Source organism: Cavia porcellus, unplaced genomic scaffold, assembly GCF_034190915.1.
Source record: "Cavia porcellus strain 051 isolate PalLab524CR breed Dunkin Hartley unplaced genomic scaffold, mCavPor4.1 scaffold_14, whole genome shotgun sequence".
Lineage (NCBI taxonomy): Eukaryota > Metazoa > Chordata > Mammalia > Rodentia > Caviidae > Cavia > Cavia porcellus.
In genome coordinates, this window is record NW_026947497.1 from 1,221,314 (window position 1) to 1,246,940 (window position 25,627).

Here is a 25,627-nt window from a genome sequence, read left to right on the forward strand (position 1 = left end):
TAAAATTATTCATGAAATATTTTTCATGATTTTATGATCCATACAAATGTTTGCTCTTTTACTCCAGATATTGATAAATCATGTCTTCTGTTCTCAATGTGTCGTGATAAAAATTTACAAGGTTTATTGACCTTGATGAATAAATGTACCATCTCATCAATGATCTCTATTGTTTGTTCTTCTGTTTTTATTTCAAGATTTTGGCTTTTTTCTGTATAGTACACAGTAAAATTTAGGTAATTGATTTCTGATATTTTGTCTCATATAATGAGTTGTTTGGGCTGGAACATAGCTAAGCTGCACTGTGTCTGGCAACTGCCACATCATGAGCTCCATCCCTGGTACAAAAAAAAGAAATGAGTTCTTACAACTTTCTTATAAAAATTTTCCCACTTTAGCTGTATCCTCAAAATTCTACTGTTTTAACTTTATTCTGTTCATATTACTTCCTAATTTCATTTTTAATTTCTTCTTTAACCTACCGGTTGCTCAAAACTATGACATTTAATTACCAAATATTTGGGAAATTTCCAGGTATCTTTACGTTATTGATTTCCAATTAATTCCACTGCAGTAAAAAAAGATACTGGGCACTGTGAATTTTTTAATTAATTGAGGATTGTTACATAAATCATGGTCAACCTTCATATTCCATGTGCCTATGCATAAAACTCTTACTCTCCAGCTGCTGGGTAGAATGTGGACTAAGTTAAACTGGAGGACACTGTTGCTCAAGTGTCCTGAAGTCTTACTGATCTGATGTCCACTTTTCCTATCCAGTATGCTAGAGATGTGTAAGAATTTCTAACTATAATTGCAGATTCCTGTATTTCTCTGACTCTCTTAAGCATTTATTTGGAAACTTCTTGTTTTCTGTTTTCTATGTCCTTTAATGATATGATCTTTGTTATAAAGTTAACTGTGTTCATCCTTGATAATATTCTTTGGTTTGAAATCTCTTGTTTCTTCATTTTGTCCTTTTCTTTGTGAATCAATTTTAGTAATGTATTATTTTTTAAAAATTTTTTATTTTACTTAAGTAGTCAGTTTTATGGACAAAGTCATAAATAATATCTTTATGTTCTTTTAAAATTATCTTCAGGATTTATAAGAAGAACCCTTTTACATATTGGTTTTGCTAATGCATCTTAGGTTTCTTGATTATTTTTAATAGAAACTTATCAAGTTAATAATAAATCCAAAACTAATTTTGTGATTTTTTAAATTCTCTGTATTGCATTTTTATTGTGTTTATTTGTTTCTTTTCTCCACATTTTTACTCTTATTTTTCTAATACACTTCAAATCTGTAACTTAATTTACTAGCTTCCACAGTTTTTGCTATACAAAATTCTCATTAAGTTCAAAATATTTTCTAATTCTCATTATGTATGAAACATTATTTTAGCAATCTGAAGCACATGGTAAATAGGCTTTCTTCCAGAGAAAAATCCGTTGCCTTCTGTAGGAACCCAGAGGCCCCATCATCTGAGACCAACTTCAAACAAGTTCTAGCTCACCTACTGTGTCTCTTCAAACACTGCTGTTCTTCCACACCCCCTTCATCTTCAGGAGGAGCCTCAGGGGCCCCCCATGTGGCCTAAGCTTTGAAACCTGTTTTTCAGGTCTCTTATGCTATTAAAAAGAAAGTTTTCACTTTCTATGATCACACAATGAAATCAGAGCAAAAACTGCCACTGTAGTTTATACACTTCAAGTTTGTGCCCTTTCAGTCTCATCTGTCTATACCCATATTATTCATTCTAATCCTTTCATTTATTAATAAATAATACCTTATTAATAAATAACAGGCAGTGCTCAATGCTCAACCAATTGCTTATTCATGCCAAGCAAGTACTCCATCACTGAACTCAACCCCCACTCATACTTTTTAAAAATTCAGCCTTTTAAATTATATTCAACAAGGGATTAAACCAAAAATATATATTACTATTTCTCCATAAGTACAAACTTTTTAAAAAGAAGGCATCTAAATATAGCTTTGTTTCAGTAAACATCAATAGTTAAACATTGTTTTATCAATTCTAATCATCATAGTCTCACTGGGTCACCACTTCCATGTGGCTTTGTAAGTCAGCCATGTCTGAAAGTTGGTAATGTCTTTCCTGGAGCAAGCACACAGGTCTAAGGTTTCTGTAGCTCTTCCAGACTTAAAGCTCTGACAAACACTTTAAAATAGTATACTTACCTCCCAGAATAAGAAAATAGCCTGTTTCCTCTTCCTGCTAATCAAGGGAAGAAATTTGCCTTTCTAACTCTCTATCTCTAAGCCGCCACTTAGCACAGTAGAGAGGTAGCATTTCATATGATATAATCATTTCCCAACATATAAAACCTCTCAGCTATCTTTTCTTGGCCGTATAAAAAGGTTCTTCCCATATAAATAGCATATCTCACACATCAGGAGTTGGTTACCTCTGAAATTGCAATATAAATTAAAGTTCCAATTTAAATATTTTGAAATATTACTAGGTTGAAAATACAGCTCAGTGACTGATAGAGCTCCTTGCCTAGCATGCACAAGGCCTTGGGTTCAGTCGTAGGTATTGAAAAATTTTATCATGGTGTTTTATCAAGGGCTTTAAGTTCACTGAAATTTAAATTCACCAAGGATATCACTGTTTTATTTCCAGGAGCATATGTTTAATAGAGTTTAAGGAGGATTAAAACTAACCTCTCTTTGCTTTCATGGACCTTGTTTACCAACTATAATGTTTCTCATTAATTCTGTTGAATCTGAATAGAAAATATAAGTGGAAATAAATGTATACTGATTATGCAGTACCTTTTATTTAGGAAGAATTTAAGGCCAAAAAGCTACCATCACCTCCAAAGGCAAGCTCTACAGCTGGCTCTTACTCCTCAGAGGCAAGCCTACCCAGGCCTGATGTCAAAGAGAAGACCGTGTGCATACCAAACTACCTGGAGCAGGAAATAAAAGTAAGAATTAGTTTCATTAAACCCATAACAATCACCTGCATAAATTATGATACTAAAGCCACTGTTATCCTTTAATTTTAATTTTTGGAGAAGCCTGAACATAAAAAAAAAACAAATTCAGAATATTAATTCATAAAAACTCATGGGTAGTTCCTCATGAGGAGTGGATTTATTTAAAACTCCTTACCCTAAAATCCAAGACCTGTTCCTATTTTCATTTCAGTCTTACTCTTTCCTGAAATCCTGTCACTTATATAAACACAAACTTTGGCTTAGAAGAGATGTTATGAGAAAGCTGCATTTGCCAGACTTGTCCCTATGCTCCCCTTCCAAGTCTCTTTCTTCATCTTCCTGATACTTGAGAGGTTCTGCCTAACTTCTTTCCACTTCCTGTTTATTCATACACAAACACAGATACTCTTCCAATCAACACTCATCTCTCCTTATCTTTAGAAAACTATCTCCTCCCACATTCTCTACTTGAGGATATAAACTTAGTTATTTAATATTATTATGTCATAGCAGCAGCCACTTAGAAAGTTCTCCTCAACCAGTTATTTCTGAGAATGATAATGAAGATTCAATCAGCAGATACTTGTCATCTGCTATTTTTTCTTCTTTTTTTTTTTTGATAAATACTACCTTGCCTCACCATAAGATCCACTACCCCACTACTGTAAACTAAAGGTGAAACACCATAATGATGACTGTGATAGTATTTTAAGAAACTAGTATCTGTAGTATCATTCACACATAACAAAGCATGTTGTAAGGAGGGTTATTAAATAATTCTGAGAAGGAACTATTTTAAAAGTAAAGTATAACAATGGCTTTAGTTTAATAATTTATGCAGATGACTAAAACTGGAGAAAGAATGAAAGAAAAAATGGAGAAGGTGTAGGCCTTGCAGATGTGACTAATGGTCTGGTGAAAGACTTTGTAGTTCATGAATCCTCACAATCACTGCCTACCTTGCCCACTATCCTCTAAGCATAATAACCTTGAGGTAGTTTGTTCGTTCTTACAAGTTCACCTTACTAAGGATTCTCTGTCCCTCGCTCCTCTGTGTGGCCACCCTATCCAAGTCTCAGTTTAAGTACTTTGCCACCCACCCACTCTACAGTAGTTGCTAGCCGTCCTCTAGGCCACACCTTTTGCTATTCTCTGCAGAGCACAGGTTTTGTATAAATGATCATAGTTACTTATTTGCTTCAGTAGTATCTCTCCGCACAATCCACTCATCACATTTTAGTCCTGTAAGCATCTCATAATTGTCTCACTTGGACACTACTTATCTTCAATGAACACTAAATATCTAATAATTATTATAGATTTGTTGAATGTTGAATAAATAAAAGAAAAACTCTACCATGATCAAGGTAGAATTGTTGAAAACCAGCCTTACATTCAGCAAACCATGACTGAGTATAGTTTTAGTAACCCTTTCTTGCTTCCTTAGACACAGCAATAGACCAGAAGGACCTTTGCAGCCTGGCTTTGGATGTGTCTGTCCAAAAGCTTCCTGCTTTATATAAACTCACTCAGCTGTAAATTCTGAATGCACACACACACACAGAGGGTGACTTTTGAATCTGATTTGTATCTGAGAGGTCTGTTACTAGGGAGTTTCCTCTCCCTGTCAGCAATTGAAAAAGTTCCACTTCACAGCTTAATTAAGAAATGCCTACATCTACTAAAATCTGCACTCATCCTTAAAGGTCACAGACTTGTGTCTCCAGGAAAACGCCAGCAAACAGGAGGGTTTCAGTGATACATTCTGCTAATTTGTGAAACATGTTTAAGACTCAGAAATAAGATTCTACAGAATTTTATTGATGGATTGAGACTGCAAAGTCTTGCAAAAGACAGGATAAAGGTATCAACCTGCATGAAGGTATCAGGGCCAGCACCTTCAGAATCTCTGTTGAACAACAGTGAATATTTCTGATGTCGATGACTCATCCTCTGGAGCTGGAAGCAGATGATTTTTAAGTTCCAGAAACCTCCCTCATAGTTTGCTGAATTTCTGCCAACTATGATGATATGGAGAATTTCATATACAATTTTTTAGTTAACTCTATGGAAAAGAATAACTGGAGTACCTTGAGGACCTAAGATTACTTTGTTTCAAGAAATCATAGAAGAAAAACTTGCTGGATGTGTGGCACATGCCTGTAATCTCAAGACTCAGGAGGCAGAAGCAGGCAAGTTTGAGGCAAACCTACACAGTAAGACCTTATTTCAGAGAAGGAGGGAGGAAAAGAGGGGAGGAGGGAGACTTCCAGGATAGAATTACAGAGAATCTCCAAATTGTGCACATTTCCAATTCTCCACACTTGACCCAGACTTGATCCAGACATCATCCCAGAACGCTGACGCCTGATTTGGCAGCCTAGTAAACTCTGCCCTAGCTCAGAACTAATCTTTGCCTCAAGGGATTGGAAGCTCCTGTGGTCCACTGTGTGCCTGCTTAGGTTCCCAAAACAAAGAGCACGCAGGTTTCCTCCAACCACTTAGCACACCTTTCACTAAAAGGATAATTATGTCCTCTGGGATGTAGGTGATCTAGGAATTAGAGAAAATGAGAAATGATGTACATTCACTATAATGATTTTTAAAACACAATAATATAGACAGGCAGAGTAGGTTAGAAAATAGCTTAAGGCAGTGATGGAAAACCTTTTAGAGACTGAGTGCCCAAACTGTAACCCAAAACCCACTTAGTTATTGCCAAAAGGCAACACTGCAATTCAACCTGAATGTTGAGGTTTTATGGCAAGAAAGGGCTTGTGTGCCTACTGCAGCACATATGCCATAGGTTTGTCACCACCACCCTAAGGACTCTTTTTCTGTTGTTGTTATGGTTGTTGATTTGTTGTACTATTCAGAGCAAATTATGTGCGATCTTCTAGGACCTGGTATTACTGAGGACAGAAACATCACTTATATAATAAAGTTCCATTTACAGTAGCTGATTTTTCAGCCCTTTCACTGTACTTCTGTTATCTCAGAAATCTAGCTCAATGATTGGCATGAATATTCATTGAATTAATAATTTAAGATTTCTGCCAGGCAGGAGGAGAAAGTTCACAGTAACAGTTGAGGCTGCTTTAGAGTGGATCAAGGTAGTAGTGATTTTTAAAAAAACAGATATTTGAGGAATTTTTAGAAGATAGAATTTCCTGAGCTGAGTGGTTGGTAGTTTTTGGTAAAAAAGGGCAAGGGAGTTGCCTGGAATGGATCCTGGTGTCTGGTGTAGAGAATCCACTCTATGCCAGTGCTGTTCACTGTCCTAGGAGATCAGGAGAGCAAGTTTGGAGCAGGTTTTAGGAAGAGAAATACAGGTATAGTTTTAGATATTTTGGGTTCAAATTACATATGAGTGGATACATTTAAAATAAAATGGGTACCCAAGACTGAAGTTTTAAGAGACAGATACAAACTCCAGGTATGTACAGTACCACACTGTACCACACTTCATGCAAGTTCAAGCTGGAATCTACATTAGATGTGATTATTTAATACTCTGTTTTTATGTTATTGTTTATTATAGTCCACTTTTATTAATTAGTTCATATTTCCAGCGCCATCACCTATACTTAAGCTATATTATAGCCATATATATGAATGATTCTGATTGGCTAAAGAGATTTACATTCCTATCTCACTGGATCAACCCTTGACCTATAAAGAACTGAGGTACAATGATGGACGGCTCAGATCATATCACTCATTCACATTAGTCAATCCTGTGACTAGCATAACTGTACTGTGACCATGGTGCAGTGTGAATTGCTCCTCCTCGAATATGTGGAATCGAACAGATGCAACACAAGAAACGTGTAGAGCACTGCCTACACTGTTCCTATATCAGCAGTGCTTTGCTACGGTTACACTGGGTACCACTGAAATCTGGTTCCTAAACTAAAATGCCAGTTTTAGTTTTTTCACTGAGTGTCACTTACAGCATAGATTTTGGGGAGATGAGATTCTTAAGGTGAAGGAAGCCCTGTATCATTTCCATGCTCACATGTAACTTTACTTTTCTCGGTCAGATCCTGGCAAAGCTCTGTGACATTTTACACACTGATTCTCTGGCAGAAGTTCTACAGTGGCTGCTTCATGCAAGTACAAAAGGTGAGATTAAGATAAACATCTGTAGGTATTCAACTCAGATTGTCAGAAATTGGGATTCTGCCAAAATCCCTGGATTAGAAAGATGATGTTGCACAGTTATTTCCTTACTGTTTCTGCATCGCAATCATATAGTCCTATATATCCAGCCATATGCATAGTGATCTTTGCATGAATCCAATACAGTATGCTTCCAACTGAATTCACTGGAGTGATACAAACTACTGGAGTGATACAAACTACTAGTGTCCAGAAGAGGCCTTATTCTGAGTTTGAGCTGGTTTGTGCTTCTCCTCCTGACTCCACACGGTCAGGCTCCCCCTGAGTATATCCTCTGGTCTTCTTGAACCCTGAACACAAGAGCCTCTTCCTCTCCTTGGATGGCAGTAAAACAGCCTTTCATGTTCCAGACTTTAAACTCTGCCAAGTCCCACCAAAACCATCAACTCAATCATCAGTCCACCTCCTTTGGGCACCTCCAACCTACTCCATGAATACACTCACCATTCCCAAGCAGGACAACGACAAGTAGCGTACATACAGTCAAACCCATCTGGTCATCATACACTGCACTTCTAATACAGCACCCAGTGATGCTGGGAATGCTGGTCTGGGACAGAACCAGTATGCAATATTTTAAATTGGGGACCCTTTTAGAAATAACACCTTACCCCAGGAACTCAAGATTACTTTGCAAGCAATTGATAAGTACTGTACTTGGGGGCAATGGATCTTTACTCTTTAGTTAATATTTTCTTTTTAAAGAACAATAAATTATACAGGTAGTGAATGCTTATTACTGAGAGCAAATAATAAATGAACCAAAAAAAGCCCACAATAATCAATAAAATTACCATGAACATCATTCCAGTGAATGTGTTAATATATATCTTCTAGATATGCTTGTAACTATTTTTATCTGTCTTTATGTTAATGGGGTCATATCATACTTCTTTTTGTGCAGCTACCTTTATGCTGAAAAGGAATCCTTACATCTGTAGCAGCTTGTAGGGCTACAGCTGTAAAGTGGTTCTACTGCTCTTCAGGGTTGAGCATCTCTGTGATTAATCTGCACAGGGACCTATAGCATCATGACACTAGAAACCAATTTTTGCCCAGAAATGTGTTCTGACCTATAGGCATCTCCTAGAGAGAGAATACACTGCCAGCCTTTTATATTGGGGCCTTCTGAATAACAGAACTAATCCTGTGTTGGCAGCCAATGTGAAAAGGACAACTACTCTCCCCAATCTTTCTTTTAATCAGAGAAACAGTGGGTCTCAGCCCTGGTTCACTCGGAGTTGGCTGAGATAAACTTCCTAACTTGCCGCAGAAGGAACCAGGCAGGGGAATCTACAGCAGCGCCTGGGAAGCCACCCATGGCTAAATCGCCTCCTGTTGGCAAGTCGCCTACAAACTCACCTGCAGAATCAAAAGTGCTGGCAGCAGTGAGGGAATCAGCCAGGTAATTACATGGCTATGGAGAACCTACAGTGCATGATCATCCAAAATACTAAACATGCTGAGAGTTAAGTCTTAATTCAGTAAATGCTTGCAATGTGTTCTTTCATTTTTTCGTAAATATAATATGAAAACTGTTCTCATTTATGCTGTTCAGAACATTTTAGCAGGGGCTATGTCTTTCTTGTCCAATAACTTTTCTTTGCAGGAAAAGCCCCTTGCCACTAAGGACAAAGCAAAAACAGCCACCTATAAATCTTAGAAAATAGGGATTTTTAAAAACTAAAAATAGAAGATACAAAGAAACTGAAACTGTGGTGTTAGAATTGTGAATATTTTGTATATTATATTAAATGTATATTACACAGATATAACCTTTTTGGTAGAACAATGAAGATCAAACCAAATTTTTTTCACTTAAATTTCTCTGGCATAGTTCTGAGGTTTCAGGGGTGGGGAGAATAACTGCTAAGGGAATTGGAAATCAGTTCAGGAGAAATTTTTATTTAATTCATGTAATTTCAGTAATGAGGAAACATTACTGAAGACTGCTAGGAAAGAAAATCTTGCTTTAACAGTTGGGTAAAACTTAGACAAAATTAATATTTAAAAAAATATAACATCCCTTTAAAAAGTATTATGACAGATAATTTTATTTGGTTGTCTCTACTATAATATTTCCATAAAATCAGAAATAGGAGATAAGAAAGGTCAGCCTCGTTTCTTAATGATCAGCATATGATTAATCAAAGTAAGAAGAATCTTTCATTAGGAAGTAAATTAAGTTTGGTATGCATGTTAGAAACAAGGAATTAGGATAACATATTTAAGATAAATGTACACAGAATTTCTGGATACTGTATTTTAATTTGTGTCTGAAATTCATTTTTTTTTCTTTCTCCAACTGATTTAGACTGCCAAGTCAAGGATCAGAAGGAAATAAGGAATCACCAAAAGGTTAAGTACAGTTTGTGATAATTACTGAGCCAGTATAAGGAAACCAGTAAGTGCTAACCACTTCGTGGCATAGACATTAAGAATCTGTGCTTTTAGAAAAAAAAAAAACAATAAAACACAAAAAGTGATTTCTCATTCAACTCTTAAGGGACAATACTTGCTGGATTTAGTAGCATAGACATAAATTCATCTTCCTTTTTAAAGGCAAATGTCTCTTGTGGGACAGACACTCTGAGAAGCAAGACAGCAGGACAGCAGGACGACAGGTGCAGTCAAGCCAATTCTATGAAAGAGAGCCCTGCACTGGCCTAAAAACAGACAATGATCCCAGAGTTCTGGTTAACTGTCATGGAGTTAAACAAGTCACTGGAAACAAAGTCGGCCAGAGAAAATAATAAAATACACCACAGAGGTTCCCTAAGGGGTAGTTGAACTGTAGTAGGGAGGAGCAGTTTCATTGCCTCGCCAAAGGCTGTGTACCAGCTGACAATCTGGGCCAGAAAGCATTTAGTAATGTGGAAAGTCCTACACTGACCCAGGTTAGCCTAAGGAAGTGGCCCTGTTGGTTCACAAGCGTCTAGATTTAAAACAAGCTCACAATAATGATGGAGAACAGCCTCCCAGCGAACTTCATCTTCTTGTTTCTCCAAATTCTCCTTATACCACGAATGATACGGTAATCACTCTGGGCCCCAACTGTTTCCACTGGAGTTAACCAGACCCCAAAATCACTCTAGATATTGACCAGCACTACTACACATAGTTTATAGAAATGAGAGCACCCACCAACCTTGCCAGGACTCCGAGGATAGTCTGTTGGTCTGGTTTCTCCCAAAACTCCTCACCCTAGGAGTATGAGTCAACTTGCCTCATCTGTGGCCTCAAACATATTTTACCCTCCCTAGATGCCTAGAAGATTTTTGTGTGAGAATCCTCCAAATCACGCCTTATTTTCTCAATTAATACCATATTCAGCATCTTCCCAAATCCCCATTCCTGTTTGGGGCAACTAATTTTTGACTTTGGAAGGGTCTTATGAGTATAATTAATTAGCTTTACCTTTCTTCTTTGTTCTTCATTTCTGTCTCTCAGGACTACTGATTTTCTCCTTTTCCCCCTGGCCCCATCCACCTTACTCTTTGCCACAAATCATTTTTATCTATCCCATTTGTTTCCAAGAGTGAAACACTGTATTCTGAATGATTTACAATAAGTAGTTCACTAAAGATGAGCAGTGGTAAGAAATTAAGATGAGAACACATTCTTTAATGAATTTGGGATGTTTCTGATTTACCTAAACTTCATATACTTTTAAAATATCATTTGCTACAAAACAAGGCAGAAGCTGTGCCCAGTGTTTCAATTATGGTCTCACTTAGATTTCTTTCTGTTTCAGGGGCTGAGCACAAGCCCCCACTGTTTATAAGAAGCAACAAGGTGAAAATACCTGTCACAGAGTACTTCAGCAAACCAAAGTCTTCTCTCAGGCTTGACACTTGGGACTGCAGACCAGCGAAGCCAATGTCTGCAAGGAGTACACAGCAAGGACTGAATCTCTGTTCTCGAAGAATGTCTTACCCTTTAACCCATTAAAGGTAGAAACTGCAGGCGGTGGAACTCTGCAACACACATGAGCTGCACATTGTTGCAACATCAAGTCATTTTTTAAAAAAGATTTGAGTGATCCTCAAATGTGGTGACACATACAAATCTCAAAACACCCGCATATAATCTAAAAATAAATTAATGGAGATAATATTTGTATTTGTAGTTAATATTACTACATGTAAAAAGAGAATGTTTACTTAAACATTTTCCAGTCTTACAATACTAGTATTAATATAGGGGCCTTGATATCAGAAATAAATCAGCCATAATCAGAATAAAGCACAAGGAATGGAGGGAGAGAGGCAGGGAAAACAGCGTGGGAAGTTTAACTTTTGAGCTGACTTGCAATTGGTAGTGCATAAGTGTCATTGGACTACTATGAAAAAGTGCTTTTCTCTCCAAAAAAAGAGAAGTTAAAAAACATCCCTACTTCATGATCTAGAAAGGAGCTGGTTCCACCCAATGCTGTAATGGTCACTATTAATAGCTTTGCTAATATTGAATTCTTTCCTGTTTTTAAAATTAACTCCTCTTGAGCCATAGCTGCTTCTGTTACATGGAGCTGGATTCTATCAAACAATGGGTATTTAGAATGTACTGTTACTCAAAAGAAACAGAACAAATTCATGCGTTTGTACATATATTTGTCCATCTATGTGCACGTAATCTTAGTAACATTTTTAAATTTATTATGTGACAAGAATCATTACAAACATTTTAGAGTAACATTTCCAAAATAACTACTTGTAATAACTACTACCATTCTTCTCATTTTTTTTTTTTTTTGGTCTTTTTCCTTTTTATCAGTACCGGGGATCGAACTCACGACCGCCTGCTTACAAGGCAGGTGCTTATGCCGCTGAGCTAAATCCCTAGCCCCTCATTCTTCTCATTTTAAGAATAAGAAAAAAGATGCAAAGCTGTACTCATTGTGATGGGGCAAGTGGCAGGAAATGCTATTGGTGTCTATTTCTCACAGAAGAGTGCAAGCCTATGCTCTTCACTGTTGACTGATGAGAGGCCAGGAGCCTTCCATCCTCTGGCTTAACCAACACCTAGGGCTTGTCCTTGTATCCAGCTGGCAAAAGGGGAAACTGAGCAGAGGAAAGTATTAGTTCCTATTTGTTACTGCAAGTAATTACCACAAACTTGGGGCTTATTGCAACGCATTCATCTTCTTCCAATTCTGGAAGGTATGAAATGGGCTACAGTGAGCTAGTGTGAGGGTGCAGTGAGGCAGCACCCCTCTTTCAGGCTGTAGAGGCAAACCTGTTTCTTCACCTTTCCATCCCCTAAAGGTGACCCACACTCCTTAGTTTGTGGCTTTCTTCTGTCTCCAGTAGCATCAAAGGCCAGTAGAGTTGTTGGTAAACTCTCGTGATGACTGTTATGCCTCTTCCCACTTGAAGGATGCTGGTGATTGCACTGGGCTAGTCCACTGGGATCCACAGTGATCCAAGATCTTCTTCTCAGCTGATTAGCAATTCACTTCTATTTGCAACCTTAAATTCCACCTTTCCATGTTGTGAACATGCACACCAGTCCCCAGGGTTTGGATCTCTGGGGATCATTATTGTGCTCTCCATAAGGAGGGTACCTCTGATTAAAGTCAGCCTCAAAATGGTAAACATCACTCCTAGTTACATTCCACAGCTCAGAGCTGTTCTAGCTGCAAGGGAAGCCAATAAACTCTGCATAGGAACCGCATTTCACCTACATACTATGGAAAGAAAAACTGGATTTGGACAGACAGCTAAAAGCATTAGCAACTGGCCCAAAGTGCAGCTGGCACTAGATGATGCTAACAGATGAAAGGCTATGTTCAAATTCATACAGTTAATACAAAAGCACTATTTTCTGCTGGGTTATGGAGAGGTTGTAACTGCAGTACAGATATTTTCCCTTGAAATTTTATGAAGTCACCCTCGTCCATGAAGGTTTTGTGTTGTGCAGTAATAGCCCTTTGACAATACTATTTCCATCGTGCTAGTATCAGCTTATATTTTCTGTATTTTGGAGGTCTATATTTTCCTAAAAAACCATCCATTTCATCCAAATTTCCAAATTTATTTTCATAGAATTGAGACAAATTTCTCTCATAATTCTAATTTTTGTTTATTCTGAAATCTCATTTAATGTATTTTAAAATTTTTCTTGTTTCAATTAGCTCTGTACATTTTATCATCATTTTCAAAAACCCACCTTGTATTTAATCATATGTTCAATTTTTCTATTTTTATTTCATAATTTTATTTCTTTTACTTTAGGTGCCTTACTCTGTTGTTGATATTTTAAATTTGTTTTCATTTTCCTTTATTGACATCTTTAAGGTGATGACCCTTATCACAGTTTTAGTTAAATCTATAGGTCTGTTTTTTCATTTTTATTTCAATTTCCAAAATAGTCTATAATTTTTTATTTGACTTCATCCAAGAATTGCTTTAGAAAAGATTTAAAAGTTATCGGTGGCCAGGACTTTATCATATCCCACATCTATTTCTAGTTTTACAAATTATTAACAGAGAAGTTCTTGACACAGTTTCTACTTTTGGAACTTTATTTTCCTTTGTACTGATACTCTAATATGGTTACTTTTAGGAACGTCCCCTAGACAATGAAAAGCAACACACATTTGGTTTTGAACCTACAGAAAATGTGATATATTATCAATTATATCTATTATTAATTTTAGCATTTGTGTTTTCCAGATATTTATCCTTTGTCTATATGAGTTATCACAGGCCAGGAAATATGAATTAATTTCTTTGTACCAATCTGTTTACTATTTCATCTAATTATCAAAGTTTTTCTCAATGAATTTCAATAGTATGCTCCCTGGTGCATACATATTCATAACTGCAGATCTTTATGAAGGGTTATACTCTTGACTGTAATGACATCCCTTCTTTCTCTGATTTATTAGTAAAGTGCTAAAACTTACCCAATGTTACAACTATGATTTCTGTCTATCTTTTGTTAGCCTAGGATGCCTTTTTCCTATTTTTTTTTACAGTGAAGCTTTTTATTTAGATCTGGATATTTTACAACCAAATCCACAAGACAAACCATCCAGTTAACAACAGTAGCAAATAGGTTATACCTTCATATACCTTTAATATTTTATTTTATGGAAAAAACTAAAATAAAATTCCATAACAAAATAATAGGAGAATAACAATAGTTAATGCATAAAGTATTTTTATCTTTAAAGTAATTACTCAGAGTACAAGATAGGGGCATAAAAAATTCTCCAAATGATATTAGCACTAAGAAAAACTAGCAGTACAAACTACCTTTTATTTTTTCCTTTTCCGTTTTGAACAATTTTTTTTCTATTCACAGTATCTATTACACACTTTGGACCTTATCCTTTCAGTTACACTGAGGAGACAATATGATATTTACGTGACTCTGATTTATTTAACTTATGAGTATGGTCTCCAGTTGCATCCATTTACCTAAAAAAAGTCTCAAGTTGGCCTAGCAACTCCAAATAGCCAGGGAGCCTCTGTGCACTGAGCCGTGCTTGCTGAAGGCCTGTACAGCAAACTTCACCTAACCATGCAGCTTTGGTACCTCACTTGGAACCTGGTAGGGCACCCTGCCCAGTGACTCCCAACAGCCAGAGAGCTTATGTCATTTGGGTCCTAGCTGGGTCCTGCGCAGTGACTCCAAATAGCCCAGAGCCTCTGTGTAACGAGTCGCATTAGCTGAAAGCCTGCTCAGCGAATTTCACCTAGCCAAGCAGCCTTGGTATGCCACCCAGCACCTGGTAGGGCCCTGCCCAGCAGCCTCAAGCAGCAAAGGAGCTTTGATGTGCCACATGGGATGTGCTGAAGGTACGCCCAGCGTTCTCCCCCCATTCGGGGAGCTGCTCAGTGTGCTAGGGACCTGGTAAGGCCTGCCTAACGACCCCACCTCCCTGAAGTGAGGAAAGGTATCCTTAACCCAAGAAACAACTGTGACTTTGCATTCAGCTGCCCAAGGAGAATACAGGAAAATGACAAAACAGATGAGCAAAATGCAATCACAAACCTCCAGTCTACCCAAAACAAGCTTAGGAGACATGGACATAGAAGAAAGTGTAAGCCATGCACCTGAAACTTCTGCAATGATAGCAACTGAAATAAAGAAACAATTCCATGAAGCTGTAAAGGAATTCAGATTAGAAACAATCTCCTAAATAAAACAAGAAATTATAAATGTAATGAAAAAAATGCTGGACACATCTAAAAAAGACATTGTTAAAAAAAATATAGGAGCACTGCAAAATGATGTAAACCTTGAATGAACAATATAAGACAGAATTACAATCCATGAGGCAGATTCAAAGAGATATTCAGGAAATCAAATATTCCATCAAAAGCTGGGAAAAACTCCTGAATGAATGTGAAGATACACTTTCAGACCTCAAAGATAAGATTGCAGCTAGTGAACAGGAAAGGAAAAATAACAGGGAGTCAGGATATAACAATTCAACAGTTGACAGATGTGCAAGAAAAACAATATAAGATTGATAGGTGTAATGAAAAAAAGTGACAACACAAATGACATAAAAGACTATTTACAGAATCAATAGCAGAAAATACAGGAAAGGAAACTGACATACAGATAAGTGAAGCATACAGAACTCCAATTAGCCATAACCAAAATAAATCTACACCCAAACATGCATTAAGCGACATCTCATAAATTCAACATAAGAATACAATATTGAAAGCTGTTAGAAAAAACAAACCAATCATATAAAAGAAAGCCCATCAGAATCTCAGCATGTTTCTCAATACAATCAAGTCAAGAAGAGCATGGAGTGAAGTACTTCAAATCCTAAAAGAAAACGACTTCTATGAACCCTCCAAAACTATCCCTCAAAATCGATGGAGAAATAAGATACTTCCATGACAAAGAACAGCTGAAGAACTTCATGACCACCAAACCAACCCTGCAAAAAATACTGAAACATATTCTAGATAAGCATAAAAATAATTATGACTTTAAGAACAACAGGAAAAAAACACTAAGCAGGGAAAACAAACAAAAGGGAAAGGTAAACAACCAACAGCAAAAAGATGACACTACAAAAACAAGCCAATACATATATCACTTATGACCATTAATGTAAATGGCTTCAATTCACTACTTAAAAGAAACAGATTGGCAGAATGGATCAAGAAACAACATTCAATGTTACAAGAAACCCATCAAACACCAAAGAAAATTCATATACTCAAAGTCAAAGGATGGAAAACAATACTTCACACAACAAGAACCAAAAAAAAGCAGGGACAGTTATTCTGTTTGCAAACAATGTGAACTTCAAACTAAGAACGATCAGAAGAACTAAAGAAGGTCACTACACACTGGTTAGAGGAAAACTTCAAGTGGAAGAAACAATGATCTTAATTATATATACATCAAATATGAGAGCACCCAGATATATAGAACAAATATTAATAGAAATGAAAAATGAAATGAGCAATAATACAATTATAACAAGAGACTTTAATATTCACTGGCACAATCAACTAGACAAAAAAATCAGCAAAGAACAGAAACTTGTGAACAAATGGACTCAGCAGACATGTACAGAGTGTTTCACCCAGCAATATCAGAATATACATTCTTCTCAGCTACACATGGGACGTTCTCTAAAACAGACTATATACTAGCCCACAGAACATGCTTAAGTAAATGCAAAGAACAGAAATTATCCCCTGCACATTACCTGATCATAGTGCCATGAAACTGGAAATTAATGACAAAAGAAACTGTAAAAACTTCATAAATGTATGGAAATTAAATAATACACTCCAGAAAAATCAATTGGTCACAGAGGAAATTAAACAATATTTTCAAGCATACAAAAATACAAAATATAACTTACTGGAACCTGTAGGATGCAATGAAAGCAGTCCTTACCAATAGAGAAAAGGTCCTGATGGATTCACAGTTGAATTTTACAAGAAATTTAAGAAAGACTTAATGCACTCCTCAAACTCTTCAATGAAACTGAAAGGGGAGTAATTCTCCCTAACTCATTCCTGGAAGCAAGTATTACTCTAATAACAAAACCAGAGAAAGCTTCAACCAAAAAAGAGAGCTATAGGCCAATCTCCCTAATGAACATAGATACAAAAATCCTCAAAAAAAAAAAAAATGACAGAATGCAGCAAGTCATCCAGAAGATTATACACCATGACCAAGTGGGATTCATCCCAGGAATGCAGGGATGGTTCAACATACACAGATCAATAAACATAATATATCATATCAATAGAGCCAAAGGTAAGAATCATATGATCATCTCAGTAGATGCAGAAAGAGCTTTTAATAAAGTCCAACACTTATTCATGATAAGTACCTATAGAAAATTGAAAGAGATGGTCTCTAGCTCAATGTTCAGCACCATTGGTAATTACAGAACTGCCGAATTTAAACCACACTGAGATTCCCTCTCACTCCAGAAAGAATGGCCAGGATCAAGAAAACCACTAATAACAAATGCTGTAGAGGCTGTGGGACTAAAGGAACCCTTCTGCACTGTTGGTGAGAGTGTAAACTGGTACAATCACTGTGGAAATCAATCTGGAGGTTCCTCAGAAAGCTGGGATTGGAAGTCCCATTTGACTCAGCTATTCTACTTCTGGGTATATTCCCAGAGGAACTGAAAACACCATTATAATCATGATATATGTGCACCCATGTTTACAGCAGCACAATTCGTAATAGCTAAATCTTGGAAACAATCCAATTTCCCATCAACCAAGGAATGAATAAAAAAAAGATGTAGTTTTTCAATATAATAGAGTACTACTCAGCTATAAAGAAGGATCATGTTGAAGCTTCTGTAGGTAAATGGATGTGACTTGAGACCATACTCATAAGTGAAATAAATCAAACTCACATGTGTAAACACCACATTGTCTCCCTGGTATAAGAAACTGAAAGACTAAATAAGATACAAAATCTTCAATAAATATTGTAAAATGGTAAGAAACTGTTCAAAGGGGGAAAAGCACTCAGGGAAAAGAGAAAGAAAAAGAAAAAAGATACAAATTTGTATATATACACTTAAGATAGCTAACATGATTATACTTCTAATTCTATTAGTTCTTGGGGCAAAACAATTAAAATTCATAGGATTAGATCAATTTTGCAAATCTATATCTAGTAACCTGAGTAACTCTTTTGAAGATAACTGCAAAATAATCACATTTGTTATGTTCCTCCCTATCAATTTGTTTTGAAAGTCTACATTGTTCCTGTTTTGGATAGTTACTGCTATTTATCTGTCTCTTTTGTTTTTCTTGTATTTTTGTTCTGTTTTGTTTTTCCATCTTACATGTATAGGCATATATATGCCTACAATTTCCCCAGAAGAGTATACAAAGATTGATTTTATAATATATGATGGTATGAACAGCTATTCTGACAAAAATGAGACATTATGGTAGCCATTGCTGATTTCCTATCATCTCGTTTTGAAGTTCTATAATGCTTTTATTCTTTATTTTGCTTGGTTTTAGTCTGTTTCTGTTATTTGATTTCAATATGTGTGAAGGTATGGACAACTATTCAGAAGAAAACAAGAGATATTATGGTAGGCACTGTTAATTTCCTGTTGTTTTGAAGTCCTATATTGCTTGCATTGTTTGGTTTTTTTTTTTTTTTTGAGCAAGAATAAAGACTTTTTAAGATAGTTTTTACCTTTGTTATCTTTACAATCATGTTAAATTTTCAACAATTCAAAAAGAGTTTGAGTAATCAAAACATTGTTTTGGTAGGCCTTGTGTTAACTATGAAACAAACGACTATAACAGAAAAACCAAAAATAATAAACAAGAAATCAAAGCATGTGACTCAGCCACAAAGGAAGACTGTATAAAAGTCAGAAAGACAGTTGCTGCGATTTTTAAAACATTTTTAAAAAGTTACAACTGTGGAAAGATCTGCACTGTCAATAATTGACTTAATTTCTTCTTTCTTCCTTTTTTTACTATTTTAAAGAGGGTAAAATTGAACACAACAGAACAGAACATAAGAAAGCAATGTAAGAGACATAAATTTCAAAGCAAGACAATCAGAGATCACTATCTATCATACTGTCTGTTTTCTTCCAAATAGTTGACCATATCTTCCTACAGAGAATTCACATGAAACAACCTGGTATACAACTGATCTGAACAAGATGAGGAAGGTGTTTTAGGTCTTCAAGATCAGAAAACAGGGATGTCAACAATGGCTATCATTGTGTCTCTCATTCTCTTCAAAATAGCTGTCCATACCTGCATGTATGTTAAGATTAAACAAAACAAAACAGGCTAAAATTACTCTGAACAAAGATTAGTATTGCTGGATTTTACATCATGATGCTACGGGATCAGCACTGGATACTGTAGTGTCTCTTTTCTTCAAAGTAGTTGTTCATTTCATCATGCGTTATATGATCAGTTCTCATAAAATGTTTATAGGTTCTACGCATGAGTCTCTACATGTATTTCTATTCTTTCTGTATTAGAGGGAGAAACAAAACAAAGCAAGACAAAACAACATATTCCTATAAAAACATGAAATGAAAAATTCATATAAAACCATAATACAAGGTGTTCTACAATGGTTACTGTGTTGTCTTTTATTATCTTCAATAGAATTGTCTATATCATCAGGCATAGTATAATTGTATACAGTAGTACATACCAATATTGATAAAAATGAAACATTGTAGATAGTGTAAAACTTCAAAAGCAGGTAATAATAAAACCAGAGTGGGTATCCTAGTGAATTTTGTCATCTTCAGTGTAGTTGCCTATACTCTTAGACTTGATACTATCAATCATAACAGATTTGAATAAAATCTGTCAATACCAAACAGCAATCTAACAAACCAGATTCAACTAGGATCAGTCATGGTAAACAGTATAAGTTACACAGGGCTTCAGATTAAGTTAATAGGAAGTTAAGGACGATTACTGTACTATCTTCTATTATTTTTGAGATAGCTGTCTGGGCCCTCAAATCTAGTGCAAGTAGACAAACTGTAGCAGAATATAATCTATCCAAACAGAGTGGTGTGAAAATGTGGGTTTTAAATCCTGATACACTATTAACAATATCCTCTGCCTTCTTTTTTTAGACTATTCCTCCCCTTTCACTCTCACAAGGTACCCTTTTGGGTCCCACCAACTCCCTCTTTTAGATTGCTATATACCTAAGTGGTTCCAAACCTTCTCATTCCTGGACTTGATCTCAAGTTGTATTCCTTTACCTACAAAGCCCTGTCTTTCCAACCTATCTGCACGTGTTACTCTCTGGTTCCCTGTCACATAGAACATTGTTTTCTCATATTTGATTTTGGTCCATAAACTCTTTTTCATGTTAATTATATTTCCTATACAGAGCATCTTGGTGGACCCTACTCATGATCTACTCTGCCTGTGATTCTTTTTTTTTTATTTAGTGTATCAAGGCCATCTAAATTAGTGATTATAGCCAACCTTCTCTGCCTCATTTCTACTATGCTATTTTTCTGCCATTAGTTGTCTGCTTCTCCTTCATTCCACATTCTGCCCTATCATTGAGGCCTCTCTGTCACACTTCGTGAAATCCTGGTACTTGTTTTCTCTCTCTAGAATGTCCTGCAGTATTCTCTGTAGAGTTGGATTGGTGGTCACGAATTCCCCCAGTTCCTCTTTGTCTTGGAAGCATTTTGTTTCTCCATTAATTTCTAAAGACAATTTTGCACAGTACATCAATATGAGATGGAGGTTATTTTCTTTCAGGGCTTAGAATACTTCATTCCAAGCTCTTCTTGATTTGATGGTCTGTGTCGAGAGGTCTGCCATGATTTTGAAGAGTTTTCCTTTATAGGTGATCTGTTTCTTTTCTGACGGCTTTTAACATTGTTCTTATATTGAATTTCTGAGATCTTATGTCTGGGTGTAGCTCTGTTTTGATTGTAGGTGGCTGGAGTTCTGTATGCCTCATACATCTGAATATCATTTCCTTTTCCTATGCTTGAGACATTTTCCTTATTTATTTCTGTGAATAGCCTTTGTATTTCCTTTGTTTTTACCCTTGCTTCTTCATTCACATTCTTTACTCTTGTTATAGATCCTACCAACTTCTAGCCTTTGTATTGTTAATGCATGTTTGTTACTTGTAAGAGATCTTTCCTTTCATGATCACACATTGCAAACCTATCTTCAAGTTCTGATAGTCTATCCTTAGTTTCTTTCGAGCAGTTTTTCCAGCTTTCAATGGAGTTTCTAATTATCTGATAATCTATTTGAATCTGCTTCATGTATTCTAGGTTTTATTTACATTCTTCATCCAATGTTTCTCTCCTTTTTTTTTGTGTTCCTCCATTCTTCTGTGTCTTGAAGGGTGCTTAGCATTTCTTTTATTAATCTACTTATATATTGCTTTACTTGATTAAATATTTCATTTTTGGGGCTGGGGATTTAGCTCAGCGGCATAAGCACCTGCCTTGCAAGCAGGCAGTTGTGAGTTCAATCCCAGTACTGATAAAAAAATTCACTTTTGAGCTCACCTATGAGGGCCCAAAAATATCTCTTAATGTCCACTGATGCTATGTCTGATATTACATGTTTGTTGTCCTCAATCTTTTTTGTATTTACCTCTCCTGGATCAATGTTCTCAGAGCTGGGGCCTGGGCACTTTTTCTTATTTCTCTTGTCATGTTTTTGCTTTCTTCCAAACAGGTGTATAGAAAAGGTCCAGCCCCTTTCCTTGTTGGTTATGGTTCATCTGAAGTACGCTGGCTAGGGATTTCTGTCCTCTCCAGTTTGCTGTTGGTCACTGAGGTGCAAACAGGGGTGGCATATGCTAGCCCTTCCCCTCCACGTCACTCAACCTACAGCGGCCTTCACTGTGTTAGTGTGTGCCATATATATGGAAGTGGCTTGGGATGACTTCCATGCCCCTGGCATGACCCAGGTCAAGCAGATTCCACCAATCTGGTCTGGGAAGGGAACAACTGACTGAAGTCACTGCTGTTCCTTGTTCCTTCCCATCCTGTCCAATTCCAACATGTTATCCAGTTGGTTGCCTCTTTCCTGTGGGAAGGTCTTATTCCCAGCACTTACCACAGGTCAATACAGGTCTCTTGCCAACTCCATTCTCCGTAGGGCTCACTGACCTCTGACTCTAGTACAACCGTGGCTGCAGCGAGTCATGGCAGGAGCTCGGGCAGCTGGAGCAAGTTGCAGTGGCAAGAGTTCAGACATAATCTTAGCTGTTCAAATGATAGCCCTGGGACTGCATGTTAGACCAGCTCCTTTCCCTTTAGTTTCTTCCTGGGATGAGAGGACCTCTTCATGATGTTTTATTCTGGCATCTGAGTTGTCTGTCTCAGGAAGCTCTGTATTCTGCTGCTTATTGATCCACCATCTTTAGCTCCTCTCTTGCATTGTTCTGCTCTAATCTGCTTTGTTCTGTTTTGTTGTGTTGTGTTTTTATTCTCTTTAAAATAAAAAAGTCTCAAGTGTATTCTCTATGGCTGAATAGCATTCCATTGTATAAATATCACATCATTTTTATCCATTCACTGTTGATGAGTATTTGGGTTATTCTCAAGATTTAGCTACTACAACCTATGCTGCTGCAAATATGGGTGTACATATATCACTGTGGTACAATGTTTTTAATTCTTCCAGGAAGAGATCTAGAAGGGGAATAGCTGGGTCAAATGAGACCTGTAATCCTCCTTTTTTGAGGAATCTCCACACTAATTTCCACAGCTGTTGCACCAGTCTGCACTCCCACTAACAGTGGAAAAGGGTTCTTTTTTCCTTGCAGCCCCCTCAATTTTTTTTTTTTTTTTTTTTTTTTGGTCTTTTTAAGAGGGTCTCACTATGTAGTTCAGACTGGCCTTGAGCTTACTTTGCAGCCCCAGCTGATCTCAAATTTGTAATGATCTTCTGCCCCAGCCTCTTGAATGGTGAGATTACAGGCTTCAGCATTTGTTACTGGTTAATTTCTCTTTTTTTTGTACCAGGAATAAGTTACTGGTTAATTTCTTGATGACAGCCATTTTTTCTGGAGACTCTCAATGTTGTTCTAATTTACAACTTTCAAATGACCAATGATATTGAAATTTTTTCATGTATTTATTTGCCATTTTTGTCTTTCTTCATCTGAGAAGTGGGCATTCATCTCAAATGGCAATTTTTTGGGTTGGGCCTTTGAATTTGGGGGTCTGATTTTTTTCAATTCTTTATACAATGAGATGGAGGAAATCAGAAGCCAACCATTGGAACTTCCTTAATCTTCAACATTACAAATTTTATTTAAATGCTGTATATATCAACTTTTCTAATCCAATCTTGGTGATTTTAGACCCTTTATATTTTATGATAGACGACAGTCTTGTGAAGTTATTATATTTTCTTAGTATTGTTTTTATTGCTTATTGCTTTATGAATGCTCCACTAAGAGATCTATAAATTATCTAATGTTCATTTGGTACTGCATGGAGCCTACATTTGCCCAAGCCTGGATTCCTGAGAATCTGGAGCCTACTTTTAGAGAGGGGGAAGCTGACAGAAAGAGAAGGAAACAAAGGAAATGAAGCCAGAAATCAGTGAAAGGCAATATAAAAGCATTACCAAGTTAGCTACTACTTATCTTCAAGTATAACTTTGTACGAGCATTAATAAAAGATACAGTACATGGGTGAGCACCTTACTTTACAGATGAGGATACTGAGACTGTAAGTGTGGAATAACCTGCCTGAAGCCTTAGGATCAACAAGTAGCAGGCTTCCATTATTCCTTTCTTCTCCTCCTCTTCCCCATTCAGTGTAGTCCTGGTCTCTCTGGCTTGCACTATAAGCTTGTATCTGATCCTGAACAGATAAATATCTCTATCCTAACTGGAATCAAAGTTAACTGCCTCAGCCCCTCGTTGCCTTGATTCTAATAATCCTTAATGTTTATCCACTCTTTATTTTCTTTTTGATACAGTGTCTCACTACACAGTTCAGGCTGGCCTTGAACTCACTTTGTAGCCCAAGTTGGCCTCAAACTCACAGCAGTCCTCCTGCCACAGACTCCGAGTCCTGGGATTACAGGCATGCACCACCACACCCAGCCTTCCCTTTTGTTTCTTATCTAGCTTCTCATCTGCCATCTGTACACATCATCAATATTCTACAGACAATTTTTGCCATCTCAAGGACCCTGTCTATAAACTGAAATATCACTTACGCTAGCAACACGGTTGTGTTATTGATCATGCACCTCTTAAAAGACATGAGTTTTTCCATTTTCAGTATTTTTCAAATGCTACAAGAAGTCCAAGGATGGGTCTCTAGAGAACCAGACTAAAGAGTGCTCCTTTCCTTAAGAATAAACTGGCTTAGGTGGGTGCAGTGGCACACACCCACATTCCTAGCACTGGCAGAGGCTGGATAGGAGGATCACACGTTCAAATCCCCCCAGGGAAGTTTACTGAGCCACTGCCTCAAAATAAACGGGGCAGGGGGCAGAGGTGACGACATAGCTCTGTACCATCCCCAGTACCAAAATAAACAACATTGCTTCACTAAGAGTGTATGTTATTAAAAAAAAAAAAATTAAGTGAGGGGAAATCCTTTTATTTCAGCAGATAAATAGCCTTGTGATGTTTTTATGTTAAGGATTAGCTAATCCCTTATCTTTATTATGTTCTAATACAAATGATTTTAGTATTTAGTTTTTAGCTAATTATGCATCTAAATAAACCAAAACAGTTGGGAAAAAAAGGATAAAGTGATTAAGAGAAAGCTTAAATATTATTTTAAACCAATTTAAAAATCCTTCAGAAATTAATTCTTTTAGAAGAGATTACAGTCACTGCCTTCTGGTCACCAACCCATGACAAGGTATGAGGTACTAGAGGGGAGCAGTATCCCCAAAGACAAATCAAGTCCTGACATCTGGTAACCAATGGAAGTGCCTGATTTGGAAATAGGGGGTTCACAGATGTAGTCGGGCTAAAATGAGGCCACAATGGATGCTGGTGAAGAGGGCTAGAGGCTAGATCATGTAACAGCAGAGAGTGGCTGGACCTGCAAGCCAGGCACAGCAGGCATCGGTGACAAACACTGAAAGCCAGCAGGCAAAGAAAGGCTCTTCGGGGGCATCTGGAGGGGCATGGCCCTGCAATACCTGATTCTGGGCTTTCAGTCTCCAAAACTATTTTGAGAATAAATTTCTCATTTTTAAACCACCCAGTTTTTAGTGATTCCTCATGGCAACCCTAGGAAACTAATACTTTTTGTACTTTTCGTAAATAATGAAAATTAAAGTATGTGATACTTGTAATGGTTTCCTTCACCTTTCAGAATTATACAGTGCCCTATTATTCATAAAATGATTAAGTAAAAGACAGTATTACATACAGTAAATCGTACTTACAGAAGTCTGAACCTTTGAAAAATAAAACTTACAAGGTTTCTTCTTTGAGAAGTGCAGGTCTACCTGCCTTACAGACCTTACTAAAATGGT

At 36.8% G+C, this 25,627-nt stretch overlaps 2 protein-coding genes across 3 annotated transcripts in view; one reads left to right on the forward strand and one right to left on the reverse strand.

Moving 5' to 3' along the window:
• Window positions 1-11,250, forward strand: part of CUNH4orf17 (chromosome unknown C4orf17 homolog) — a 31,518-nt gene extending 20,268 nt beyond the window's left edge. For both annotated transcript variants that reach the window (XM_003468020.3, XM_063260535.1), the window contains 5 exons: window positions 2,817-2,960; window positions 7,016-7,097; window positions 8,361-8,559; window positions 9,469-9,512; window positions 10,909-11,250. In XM_003468020.3, coding sequence (XP_003468068.2) covers window positions 2,817-2,960; window positions 7,016-7,097; window positions 8,361-8,559; window positions 9,469-9,512; window positions 10,909-11,105 — 666 coding nt within the window. In that variant the 3' untranslated portion in view covers window positions 11,106-11,250. The remainder of the gene's footprint in view (window positions 1-2,816; window positions 2,961-7,015; window positions 7,098-8,360; window positions 8,560-9,468; window positions 9,513-10,908) is intronic.
• The window catches only part of Trmt10a (tRNA methyltransferase 10A), a 133,471-nt gene that overhangs the window by 91,807 nt on the left and 16,037 nt on the right, over window positions 1-25,627 (reverse strand). The gene's annotated exons all lie outside the window — the stretch shown is intronic.